The following is a 13,841-nucleotide window of genomic DNA, read 5'->3' on the forward strand; positions in this document are numbered from 1 at the left end:
AGAAATGTCTTCATCAAATTTTATGGTCACTTTTTACAGTCTCCTACTCTTTGAAGATAATTTCAATTTGGTCTTTCGTTTTTTTAAACATAATAAGCATAGTTATTTTATACCTGTTTCTGATCATTCAGATAACTGAAGTCTCTGCAAGTCTGTTTTTGTTGGTTCATACTTATAGTGCCCTGTTCCCTTGTGCCCTGTTCCCTTGTACCCTGTTCCCTTGTGCCCTGTTCCCTTGGTTACTTTTGACTGATTTCTGCTTGATGTCCTTGAAAACTTATCTCCATGAATTCTAACATAAAGATGTCTTCCTGCACGAGGATTTGCTATTTCTTCAGGTATTTACGAGCACTACAGTATATAACTAATTTATATCAAATTCACAGTTTGAAGTTTGTTGGATCACCCAGACAATATGCCTTAGGTTGCAATCTATGTGAGAGCTCTCTTGAGCCACACCTTCTTGGGGATAGGTTGTACTGCTTTTCTTTTTCTCCCCTGCTCCACTAGGCATCAAGATGACCTTCCCTGAATTCCTCTAGACATGGGTTTATATCTGGTTCACACTCCCATTAGTTTCCCATGCTTTCATGGACCATACCCTTTGATTCCTCGTCACCCTGTGATTACACCCAGGAAGAACTGCAGAGTGCTAAGATGGCCTTGTGGTAAAACTGGCTTTAAAGCTCTGGAAATCCATTCACCTGCTTTTCCACTTTCCCTTTGATTTTGGTCTCATCGTTTACTATCACGTTATCTCTGATGCTTTTAAGGAGATAGGTTTTACATTCTAGCCAGCATTTTTACTTGTATTCAGCAGGAGAGTTGGTTCAAATAACTGAGCCCTCTCTTATCAGAAAATCCAGCAGTCACCTGTTTAAAAAACCCTCCCTGCACTTTGCACCGCCTACCACCCTATCTCTCTTTTCTCCTTCCTACTCAGACTTCATAAAATAATTGTCTATATATGCTGTAACCACTTCCATCTCCCATTCACTCTTCAACCTACTCCAAATTTGGCTTCTACCTCCAACACCCCTTTCAAAACTGTTCTAAGGTCACCTATGAGCTCCATATTGTTATTTTCAATGGATTTTCATTGTATTTGATCTCTTAGGCAGAACTGGGGAGAGTGTGTCATTCTCTTCTTGTTAAAACACTCTTTCTTGATATTCATGATATCACATACTTATTGTTTTATTCATACCTCTCCGCGACTGCTCTTCCTTAACTGATCTGGGAGTTAGTTGCAATGGGAGTTAATAGTAAATGCTCTATACTCTGATCTTCCCTTCACTTTTAGAAATTATCTATGAAATTGTAATAAGAGAAGTAGAAATAGGCACCGCAATCTATTTGATAAAGGTATTATGGCATTTATCATGACACAGTTATATCTGACTCTCTCTTATTCCCCCACAGTAAGCTCTTTTAGAACAAGTCCACAACTACACATAAGCACTGAATAAACTGGTTATTGAATAAATCAATGAATAAATGAACAAAGATTAATATGCTGTCGTCTCTACTCTCAATTACATTTCAGCCTATTTCTTGAAGAGCAGACAAAAATCAGGACAAATTTGCAATGTTTTTACATAGGGAATAAAATGCACTTGCTAGGAATCTATTATTAACACAAAAGGAATATCCTTTAAAATTATATGTAATTTGTGTTCAAAATATCCTAATAAATTATACAGCATAAACGATTTCCAAAATTAAATATGTAAAACTAGAAAAATCACAGTGGTTTTAATCTGGGATAGCAGGTGGGAAGAAGCTTTTATGAAGTTGGAAATGAGAATTTTACTCTGATTCGAAAAAGGAAATAAAAGCACAGCCTTCTGCTTAATAATGCAGCTTTAGATAGAGGAGCAACCTTCTTACGAATTAAGGAAGTTTAACAGAGTTTCTGTGATCAGGTAGGAGAAACTCCAGGGACAACTGGTCTTTCTCAAGACAGATGCGACTTATTAGGGTTTCCTCTCTGACCTTTTTAAAATGTAGTGGGGCAGGATACTTAAATTTAATTACACTTGGGCTAAAGCTGATGGTCTATTTCTTAAGTCAGAAATAGCGCAGCAGTAAGATTTCCAGGATATAAGTGTGAAACGCAATCCAAAGGCTTTCTCCAGCGACAAACGGAAGTCTTTCTTGAGTGTTGAAAAAACGGCGTTATCCTGGAGGGAATTTGAATTTCTCTCCAATCGTGACAGAGACGCAAGCTGAAAACAAATGTTAGAACCTAACCCCTGTAGGCCGCCCTCCCCATCGTGCTCAGCCTCAGGCCCAGCCAGGGACCCCGCCGGGGTGTCCAGGCTCGCCGTGGGCTGCGACTCCCACCTGCATGGTGTTCCGCCTCGCCCCTCACACGCCGGTGTCGTCTAACTCCTGGTGTGGACTCCTGACTCCGACGTCCCCTCGAAGCCACAGGGGAGCGCGCCGAGGTCCTAGCTGTTCCCACTGCCCACGGGGAGGGAGACGGGAGAACAAGGGCCTCTGACGCACGTGCGCCTGGCGCAGCTCTGTTGCCAGGCAACGCAGAGGCGTGGCCTAGGAGGTGGCTGTGGGTACTGACGCACCTGGTCTTGGGCATTTATCCCAAGCAGCGCCTCTTCCGTTCATGATACTGGTGCCGGCATTCCTCCCACCCTTCCCTCCACCACCTCCAAAATCACGCGTTGTTTCCGTGCCTCCGGCACCGTTCAATCCCTGAGTCCTGTCTTCATGGAGAAGTAACAAAATCCTGGGGAGAGAACTCTTCAGAGTAGAAAAGTTCTTAACGTGGAACCCATAGCCTATATTTGGATGGACTTCAGGGGGTGCCTAGCCCCAGCCCTCGATGCACACATAATTGTGTTGTATGTGTAAATTTTGGGGGGTATTTAAGGACCAGAGCTTTCATCAGATTCTCAAATGGCTCTCTGCCGCCACCTTAAAAACCCATTGCTTTAGGAGACAGAAGCTCAGACTTTAGGTAGGAAACCTAGGCAGTTTGGTTCCTTGGTGTTTAGATGAAGGGAAGGGTGTTTACTGGGAGCTGCCAGGAACATGAGGAAAACATATGATGTTATTACCAAATAAGGTTATACCCATGGTCACAAAGATGCGAAAAGATTTGGAAAAGAAGAAAAAGTGTTTTTAGTGACACAGTTTTAAACTTGGGCTCAGCATTGGACTACTCGGTCTGTAGTGCCCAGTTAATACAAATCGTACACTCCTAATAGCCTATATGTTTTGTTTTGTGTGTAAAATATTAATACTAAATATAAAATATTTTAAAACCACACTATTTTTGTAACCATGTTTTGTTAAGTTTTCTTCTTTTTCTCATTCCCCTCCTCTTCCTCTCCCCTCCCCCCTTCCTCCCTCATTCCCCTTCTACTCTTCTTTCTTCTTCTTCTCCTTCTTCTTTTTAATAGCAGGGGAGCCCCCCAAAATGTAAGCGGCCCAAGTCTCTCTAGATTCCTGACAGGCCCTGGGAGCTGCTGCTTGAATTAGCAGTCAACTCCCTTTCTTATTTTGACAATCTAAAATCCAGGCTAGTTGAATTACTGTGCATAGCACTAGCTAACACTGCCTATGCATTTAGAGCTTTAGAGCCCTTTTGTTACAGAATTAAGTCCTATAGACCCTGATCAGCCCCTAGCTGGGCAATGGCTCTCTGCCTTGGGGGGGGGGGGAGGGTTCTTTTTCCATTCACATTCGAGCAGCCAAATAATGAAGCCAAAGCTGAGATCAACACAGCACAAGCTTTATTCAGTGGCCAAAGAATGGAGAAGCAGGAACTAAGTCCACAGATCTACTTCTTGCCCACGTGTCCAGAGGGCTTTAATTTTAAAGAGTAAAGACAAAGGGAGGAGGAGTGAGGTTAATGATGGGGAGGCATATGCATTAGTCTCCTGGGGAAGAGGCAGAGTTTTTTCCAAGGGAATGGAGTGCCACCCTTTTTTATCCTTTTTTGGTCCTTAATATCCAGTCTTGGCCACCAGCAGGTGTGTCATTTAATATGCAAATGTAGTAAAATCAGCATATAAGAGATTCAGGGTCTGTTGGAGGTCAGATCTGTCACCATCTTGGTCCTAGCTGGATCCGTCTGGTTTTTGTTTGTTTGTTTGTAGCTTCCTTTTTTATTTCTGGATCCTTTAAAGATTTATGTTAACTCTTGCTAAAAGTGGGGGTTGGCAGGTTTTGAGCAAAGACCTGGAGCAGCTCTGGCAACAGTCTCTGTCTCAAGTCTGCATCTCATCTAGGCAATTCATTTTTTAAAGAAGATACTTTTTGTTCTCTTCTGCTCCTTCTTTCTCATGTTCTTCACGTGGGTTGACAAGAAGTGAAATTCAGGGACTCTGTTAGAAAAAGGCATAATTTAAGCTATAATCAGGGGTCATCATTAGTAAGACAAAGGCTTGTTAGGTACGCTGAACAATGTAAGAACTAATCCTATCCACACAGAGAGCCAGCCTTCTCTAATCAGCCAGCAACCCGCTGGTAGAGTAGGCGGTTATCCAAGAGGCCAGGTCAGAAGGGAAAATCCAGGGGAATCTGAAGGGAAAACCCAGGGGAACCTGAAGGGAGAGAATCTCAACACCCATATGAGGTTAATTGTGACCACTAGACACTGATTTGATGTAAAAAGTTCACCCACTGTGTTCATGATTCTCTACCAGTAAGATTGCATTCTTTCTGGACAAGGCTGGTTGCCTTTCAGATGCTGCAAGGTGAAACAACTAGATAACTAAGAACCTACTGTATAGCATAGGGAACTCTACTCAATACTCTGTAATGACCTATATGGGGTAAGAATCTAAAAGAGAGTGGATATATGTATATGTATAACTGACTCACTTTGCTGTACAGCAGAAACTAACACAACATTGTAAATCAACTATATTCCAATAAAAAAAAAGATAAACTTAATACTACTACTTGGTAGAAAAAGCTGGCCTCCTGTTATGTTAGTAGCAATAAGACATCTATTTTACAGTGTATATATCAGAACTTGTTTATTGGAATATTGGATGGATCATGGCCAAATCCTCCAACTAGTATAGTTTTAGTTGGTATTCATGTTCTAAGATTGTTAGCTATTTGGCATTCTGGTATTTTGTAAGAGCTGGTGATTTTGTCACTGAAGAAATCCAAATAGAATAAACTAAATTCGCTCTAAAAACTCAGCTCTACTAACTGTCTTTAATAAAAAAATCAAAAGAGCATTGTATATGAGTACCATCAACAGCCTCAAGGATCTAAGGAACATAATTATTCACAGCTTTATTATACACTATCTATTATTACAACACTAAGAAAAAATATTTTAAGATGCTTTTTAAATTTTCAACAAATTAAACATTTCAATCTCAATCAACTTTTACTGAGAATGCTTACAACACAGGGATTCTCAAACATGTTAAACTTAGCAAGGATTGTTTTTCAGAAGAAAAAAACGTCAGTACATCTTGTATTCCATAGCATTGTTTCTGCAGAAAATAGTTGGCATTCTGTTAAAAAAAAATTGAATTTAGATTCAAGTATAAATGGGTATATGAATGTATGTATATAATGAGCATATATACAAGTCTATATACACTTCCTTTATATAGAGACATTTCTATAAATATTTTGTCATGTATGATAAAACTGGCATCTGAGGTATTTCTCAGCTATACTTCAATCTGCATATTTTTAATTATCATTTAATCTCTCTCTGATGAAATGCTTATTCTGTATGCCAGTATTTTCCAAAGTTTTACAAAAATTATTTAACTGTATAAAAGTAGTTTCCTAAAGCTCATTGATGCCAATAAGATTTATGAATATGTTGCATTTATTCCTCATGTATTTGTGACTAAATCATCCTATTTTATATCTAACCATAGTCTAAATAAATATAAGTCACCAGGACAGAGGAAGATCTCAGATAATCAGATGAGAAAAACAAAGAAAAATTATTATTGAAGCGTTTCTCTATTGACAAGATAAAATGAAATCCTAAGTGAATTAGTATATGTGGGCCCTAATCTTGGAAACAATCCAAATAAAGCTATTTGTCTCAGTTTCAGAGAGAACTTTTTGCTAACTTGATCAAATCATGGATTAAATTCCATTTCACATTTATGAGCACTCTAACACTTAGTTTAGTGTTAAAATTAGACATTTTTTCCATTTAGTATTAAACTAATTTTTGTTCACATTTTATAAAATGCCTCAACATTTGTAATATTATAAAATACAGTTCTTTTCCATTAACTTTGTTCTTAGTTCCTTGAAACAAGAAAAATTAGGAATATGATTGTTCATATTCTTTTTTTAAAATAAATTTATTTATTTATTTTTGGCTGCGTTGGGTCTCTGTTGCTGCACACGGGCTTTCTCTAGTGGTGGCGAGCAGGGGCTACTCTTTGTTGTGGTGCACGGGCTTTTCATTGCAGTGGCTTCTCTTATTTCAGAGCACGGGCTCTAGGCACGTGGGCTTCAGTAGTTGTGGCACGCAGGCTTCAGTAGTTGTGGCTCACGGGCTGCAGAGCACAGGCTCAGTAATTGTGGCTCACGGGCTTAGCTGCTCTGCAGCATGTAGGATCTTATTGGACCAGGGCTCGAACCCGTGTCCCCTGCAATGGCAGGCGGATTCTTAACCACTGAGCCACCAGTGAAGCCCTGCTCATATTCTTGATGTGAACATAACAAGCCTTTGTTGAAACATGAGTTAATACCAAATATAGTTTAAAAATTCAAGTTCATAATTATGCCCCATGAGAACATAAAATTTTTTCTTCACTTTTCCAATATTTGTATCTTTTATTACTTTCTTGTCTGAGTTGGCTAATGCATAAGAACTATATGAAATAAAAGAGAACAGAGCATCCTTGTTTTGTTTCTGATGTTAATAGAAATACTCTAAAATGTTTTACTATCAAGCCTCCTACTGACTTTGTTTCAGACCATTATATAAATATTGTTGACAAAGATTCATCTCTTTCTACAGGATCTTCTTTGAAAACATTAGAAATTGACATGGAACTTCACTGAAAGCATCTACAGGCATACCTCAGAGATACTGCAGGTTCAGGTCCAGTGAATATCTCAATAAAGCAAGTCATACAAATTTTTTAGTCTCCTGGTGCATATAAAAATTATGTTTACACTATACAATAGCTTATTAAGTGCACAGTAGCTTTATGTCTAAAAAGACCAATGCGCATACCTCAATTTAAAAATACTTTATTGCTAAAAATTGCTAACCATCAACTGAGCCTTCAGAGATTCATAATCTCTTTGCTGGTGGAGGGTCTTGCCCAGATGTTAATGGCTGCTGAGGGATCAGGGTATTAGTCGCTGAAGGCTGGGGTGACTGTGACAATTTCTTAAAATAAGACAACAATGAAGTCTGCCACATTGATTGACTCTTCCTTTCAGGGACAATTTCTCTGATAGCATGCAATGCTGTTTGATGGCATTTTACTCATAGTAAAACTTCTTTCAAAATTGGAGTCAATCCTCTCAAACCCTGCTGCTGCTGCTGCTGCTTTTTTTTTCTTTTTGGCTGCAGGATCTTAGTCCCCTACCAGGGATCGGACCTGCACTCCCTGCAGTGAAAGTGTGGAGTCTTAACCACTGGACCGTCAGGGAAGTCCCCCTGCTGCTGTTTTATCAACTAAGTTTATGTAATATTCTAAATCCCTGTCATTGAAATTGTTGTCATTTCAACAATTTTTACAGCATCTTCACTGGTGTAGATTCCGTCTCAAGAAACCACTTTCTTTGCTCAGCCATAAGAAGCAACTGCTCATCTGTTAAAGTTTTATCATGAGATTATAGCAATGCAGTCACATCTTCAGGCTCCGCTTCTAATTCGAGTTCTCTTGCTATTTCTACCACATCTGTAGTTACTTCCTCCACTGAAGTCTTGAACCCTCAAAGTCATCCATGAGGTTTAGAATCAGCTCTTCCAAACTCCTGTTATTTTAACCTCTTCCTATGAATCAAAAATATTCTTAATGGTATCTAGAATGATGAACCCTTTCCGAAAGGTTTTCAATTTATTATACTTCGCCTAGATCCACTGGAGGAATCACTATCTATGGTAGCTATCACCTTACACAATGCATTTCTTAAATAATAAGACTTGAAGGAATTATTCCTTGATCCATGGGATGTTGTGTTAGGAGTCTTGAAAACAATCTCGCTGTACATCTCCATCAGAGTGCCTGGATGACCAGATGCACTGTCAATGAGCAGTAATATTTTGAAAGGAATCTTTTTTTCTGAGCCGTAAGTCTCGATACTGGGCTTAAAATAGTCAATAAACTTTGTTGCATAAGATATGCTGTCATCTAGCTTTTGTTTTTGCATTTTTAGAGCACAGGCAGAGTAGATTCAACATAATTCTTAAGGGCCCTAGGGTTTTCTGAATGGTAAGTGAGCACTGGCTTCAACTTACAGTCACCAGCTGCGCTAGCTCCTAACAAGAGTCAGCTTGTCCTTCAAAGCTTTGAAACCAGGCAGTGACTCCTCTCTAGCTTTGGAAGGCCTAGATGGCATCTTCTTTCAATAGAAGGTGGTTTAGTCTACATTGAAAATCTGTTGTTCAGTGTAGCCACCTTCATTAATTATCTTAGCTAGATCTTCTGGATTCTGCTACAGCTTCTACATTAGCATTTACTGCTTCAACTTGAACTTTTATGCTACGAAGACAGCTTCTTTTCGTGAATCTCATGAAACAACCTCTACTAGCTTCAAACTTTTCTTCTGCAGCTTCCTCAGCTCTCTCAGCCTTCACAGAATTGAAGAGAGTTAGGACCTTGCTCTGGATTAGGCTTTGGCTCAAGGGAACATTGTGGCTGGTTTGATCTTTTATCCAGACCACTGAAATGTTCTCCATATCAGCAATAAGGCTACTTCAATTTCTTATTCACGTGTTCACTGGAGTAGCGCTTTTAATTTCCTTCAAGAACTTTTTCTTTGCATTCACAACTTGGCTGTTTGGCACAAGGGCCCTAGCTTTTGGCCTATCTCGGCTTTTGACATGCCTTCCTCACTAAGCGTAACCATTTCTAGCTTTCAATTTAAAATGAGAGACGTGTAACTCTTCCTTTTACTTGAGACCTTAGAGGCCATTGTAGGATTATTAATTGGCCTAATTTAAATATTTTTGTGTCTCAGGGAATAGGGAGGCCTGACGAGAGGGAGAGTGACCGTGGAATGGCTGGTCAGTGGAGCAGTCAGAACACACATATTTATCAATTAAGTGTGCCATCTTACATGGGCGTGGATCATGGCACCCCAAAACAATTTCAATCGTAATGTCAAAGATCACTGATCACAGATCACCATAACGAATATAATGATAATGAAAAAGTTTGAAATATTTTAAGAATTACCAAAATGAGGCATAAGACACGAAATGAGCAAATGCTTTTGGAAAAAACAACACTGATAGAACTGCTCAACACAGGGTTGTCACAAACCTTCAAACTGTAAAAAACATAATATCTGTGAGGCACAATAAAGCAAAGTGCAATAAAATGGAGGTATGCCTGTACTGAGTTGATTGTGTAATTTTTCTTTTAATGGTGAAAATATTTTCATAGACTCCCTGATATTGAACCATCTTAGTTGCTGGAATGAACTTCACTTCATGGGGTCATATAATTCTTTCAATGTATTGCTGAATACTATTTACTAATATTTCTTTTAAATGTTTGCATTGATATTTATAAACAGGATTGACCTACAGCTTCCTTTCTTATGCTAACTTTGTGAGGTTTTGGTATTAGTATTTGCTGACTTCATAAAAATATTTTGAAATTTTTCTTCCTTCTCTGAGCTAGAAAAATCCGAAATTCCTGGTCCTAGTACTCTTGAGGGGAGAGTTTCTAGATAACATTCTCGATTTTTTTTCCAAGGCCATCAGTATGCTTAGAATATTTTTTTCTTTTTTCTGAGGTCAATTTTGGTAGTGTTTACTGTATTGTATATTCTCCATTTTATCTAGGTTTTCAAACTGATAGGCACAGAGATTTGAAAAGAACTCTTATGATTCCCATTTCTTCTGTATCTGTTTTAATTTCCCTCTTTTCATTTGTATTTTTGTATATTTATGGTTTCTTCTTTTCATTGATTAGGCTAGGAAAATTAGGATAGTTTATTTCATTTTTTATAAAGAATAAGATTTTGATAAGAATAAGATTTTCGGTTTATTTACCAATTGTTGTATTTTACTATTTTATAATTAATTAATTTCACCTTTCATTTTATAATTTTCTTCCTCTGCTTTCCTGAGGTTCACCTTGTTGTTCTTTTTAACTTAATGACAAATTCCTAATTCACTCACTTTTTCTTGCTTGATAGTGTTTAAAGCCTTAAATTTTCCACTAAATATGGTTTTGTCAGAGTCCCATAAGTTTTAACGTGTAGTGTTTTCATTATCTTCATTTTCTAGATATTGTATAATTTTGGTGTTATCTTCTTTAGTTGGAAATAACGTGTTTTGATTTTCGTTTCTATGAGAAAATACTAAGAATTTTACATTCTTAAGCTAAATATGTATGTATTAAAGGGTTGAGATAAATTATATGAATGAAATATTTGCAAAAATATGTTCAGCATAGAATCTGCATTGAGGATTACATACAGTTAGTAGAATATAGTTTTATTTCTGTGGTGTAAATTTATCAATGTGCATTTGCATTTAATTTTAAAATTCATAGCCTAATAAGATATTAAGATTAACATATTTATTAAATGTGTAGGGCCATTCAATAGCTATTAAGTGTCTACTGTATCTCCAGCATTGAGGTGGAAACTCTAGGAGTCCCAAAGTAGAAGTCATGCTTTCATGTCTTTCCACATTTTCTTAGTTCTCTGGAAATGGTAAATCACAGCTCTTATAAAGAATCTTTGAATATAGGTCATTTGGAAGTCAGAAATGCATCCAGTCTGTAAGTTATGGCCCACTATTGTGGACACTGATTACCAAAATAAGAACATGATCCCTGACACATTCTACTTGCACAGTAAATGATGATTAGGTCAGTGTCTGCAAAACTGATGACAACTATTGTGACATAGTGTGAGGAATGCATGACATGGGCAAAGCAAATCTGGCCCTAAAATACTAGCATTTTACATCATATGAAGTCCTCACAGCCTCTATATTTGCAGTATTTATATAGAATATTAATGTACACATGCAATCAAATAATAGAAATAAACTGAGCATAGGTTAACTTGTGAAGATCTGAAAATGACAGAAATTTTCAAACTGGGTTGAATTGTGATGCACATACCATTTTAAATGTAACCTTCTGACCTTCTTCCATTGCGTGGCTGGAAAATAATAAGTGAGAAACAAATCAATGTAACTAAGGAGAGAAGTTAATTTTCATAGAAAGCAGCCTAATGATCTCGTTGAGTGGTATTATTTCTTCCTTATCTATATCTGTTATTTTCCTCCTTCTTTCAGTCCATTCTCCTCCAATTTATTGTTAGAATTAGTTTCCAAAATGCAAATCTTACCATGTAGCTCTCCTTAGACTTTATAATAAAGTTGTAATTGCTTAGCTAAATATTTCATTGGCTAATATTTCTTTAGCTAAATATTTCATTAGAACTTAAGGAGTAATACATCTTTCAGACACTCATTTCCTACGTGAAATGTTATGGAACTAAACTGTGAAATAGGTGAATGTCATTTGGGGTATTTACAAACATGAGTAGTGGATTAGAGAAGAGATCAGAGATGTCATGATATTAAGGCAATAAGGTGGCGACAGAAGTGAATCTCAGACTGTAACACTTGCTGTCAAATATCTTTAGATAAACTATAAAACTTAATTAAAACTTATGAGTTAATGTAAAGAAATGCACAGTGAAAGCATTTTTCAATGTTGATTGATTTTTTAAAAAATATAGTATGTGCATACCCTGAATAAAAAGAATCCTCTACTTTGGTCTATAATAGGACCATGGAATTCTTCCTGGAAGAGAAAATGAGGGCATTACAAATCAAACAACAGTAAAAATAAGTGCAAATGCTTCTTGAGAGTATAGTTATTTTCAGCTATCATAATTAAACAATGAGGGAATCAAGGACTTGAGTATATAATTCATATCAATAAGTAATTTTTGTATCTCTACTGGAAGAATTTTCAGTGATACTAGCAATATCATCAGCGTGTTGTATTTTAAGGTAATTTCCTTATTAGTCTAACAGATACTATTTTCATGAAATTTGTCAGTTGTACATATATTCATCAATAAGTAGGCAGAGGACATTTCATAGATAATTAACTATATTTAAAATCTCCCCTCAGTAGTTTGTTAGAATGAAATGATTTCTTTACAATACATATTGTATGTGCTAACACATGAACAGGCAAAAATATAAAACAGAATTGTGTCATAGCTAAAATACATAATATATCTATAGAAATTGAAATTGAAATTGAGGGACAAATTTGGTAAACTATATTTATTCAATGAGACTTCAGAAGAGATTTTTCCCAATAAAATTATATTAACAGAAATGGTAATGAAAAAAAAACCAAATAGGAACAAACTGATTATTCATAATGCATGTATTTTGAAGTGTTTCTTTTCTCAAAATATTTCATTTCAAAGTTAATGGAAAAAAATATTTAACATTTTATGATTTCCATAAAGTTGTTTCTTATAGCTTCCTATCTTCAATAGCAAGTTATAAAAGTATCAGGACAGCAATTATATGAAATTTGTCATCAAGACCATTTTCAAGTATTCCATAATATAAGTACAATCACATTTTTAGATTCTAAGAAATGGCCCTGACATCTATTAAAATTCTAAAATCCCTTCTTTACAACAAATGTATCTTAAATTCTCAACATTCTATATCTAATTCTCATCCTGATTATTAAATGCCCCCAAATTACTTTAAAGATTGAAATGTTTAATATTTAAAAATGTACACATAAGAACTTTATATGGTTATATAAGAACAGCTGTGTTTTTTATATTACACAGAAAAAAAGAAAAGTGGGACAGATGTAACTTAAAATGTGCCCAAATTTAAAAATTTCAAACTCAAACATACAGGTCTTTTTAGTCTTATTGGAGATAGAACACTATATAAAAGAATTTGGGTGGTAGAGCTGAAAAACATGTGGGGATGGAAGTGAGGATGTCTAGCAAAGAACATGTAAGAAAAGGGTTTGAATGCACTAAAATCTGAAAACTCATTTTATTTAAGAACCCAAAATATTTCACTATCAAAAATATGGTTTAAAATTAGGTGACTTAGGCCCAGCAAAATTAATACTTTACTGTAATTTTCTAAAATTCATGTTTTACATTTTTTTTCTCTTAGAGATTCCTAGAAAACCTGGCTTGCTGCAAATTACTTTTAAGAGCTATCATTTGTCCAACAAGATATTACTACTAAGTCAGAGTTCACACTTCTATATAGTTATCTGTAAATATAGATAGTCTCACTCAAGGTGGAACATTTAGATAAAGTACCAAACCGCCCACAATACTGAGTAGCTTTGATTTTGCAAATACTAACACTGAAGTGTTGTAGTAAACTAATAACTTGCTGGTGTATTTTAAGAAACTGGATCTTTAAATTGAAATCTTACACTATTCATAAGTCGGGAAGACACTTCAGAACGTAAAAGTTAATTCAAAAAAGCATATATTACTTCTAGAAAGTTTGATGAAAACTGATTTGATTTTTTTCATATTGGAAATTCTAAAATTTTAAGGGGCTACTACAGTTCCTCTTACATTTCTCATTAACGTTGGCAGCAGTATTGTCTTCCATGATGGAAGCTTAGTTCAACGATGTGAAGGATTTAGGG

General features: G+C 36.3%; 2 protein-coding genes across 2 annotated transcripts in view; both read right to left on the reverse strand.

Moving 5' to 3' along the window:
• Positions 1-2,623, reverse strand: part of PDCL2 (phosducin like 2) — a 48,746-nt gene extending 46,123 nt beyond the window's left edge. Inside the window, exon 1 of the mRNA XM_067736060.1 lies at positions 2,347-2,623. Coding sequence (XP_067592161.1) covers positions 2,347-2,352 — 6 coding nt within the window. The 5' untranslated portion in view covers positions 2,353-2,623. The remainder of the gene's footprint in view (positions 1-2,346) is intronic.
• A 1,130-nt stretch (positions 2,624-3,753) lies between these two features.
• The window catches only part of NMU (neuromedin U), a 246,764-nt gene continuing 236,676 nt past the window's right edge, over positions 3,754-13,841 (reverse strand). The window contains exons 14-17 of the mRNA XM_067736069.1: positions 11,928-11,981; positions 11,292-11,331; positions 5,460-5,504; positions 3,754-4,352 (exon numbers count right to left, since the gene is read on the reverse strand). Of these exons, the coding sequence (XP_067592170.1) occupies positions 11,296-11,331; positions 11,928-11,981 (90 nt within the window). The 3' untranslated portion in view covers positions 3,754-4,352; positions 5,460-5,504; positions 11,292-11,295. The remainder of the gene's footprint in view (positions 4,353-5,459; positions 5,505-11,291; positions 11,332-11,927; positions 11,982-13,841) is intronic.

This window comes from Pseudorca crassidens, chromosome 4 (assembly GCF_039906515.1).
Source record: "Pseudorca crassidens isolate mPseCra1 chromosome 4, mPseCra1.hap1, whole genome shotgun sequence".
NCBI classification, from domain to species: Eukaryota; Metazoa; Chordata; class Mammalia; order Artiodactyla; family Delphinidae; genus Pseudorca; species Pseudorca crassidens.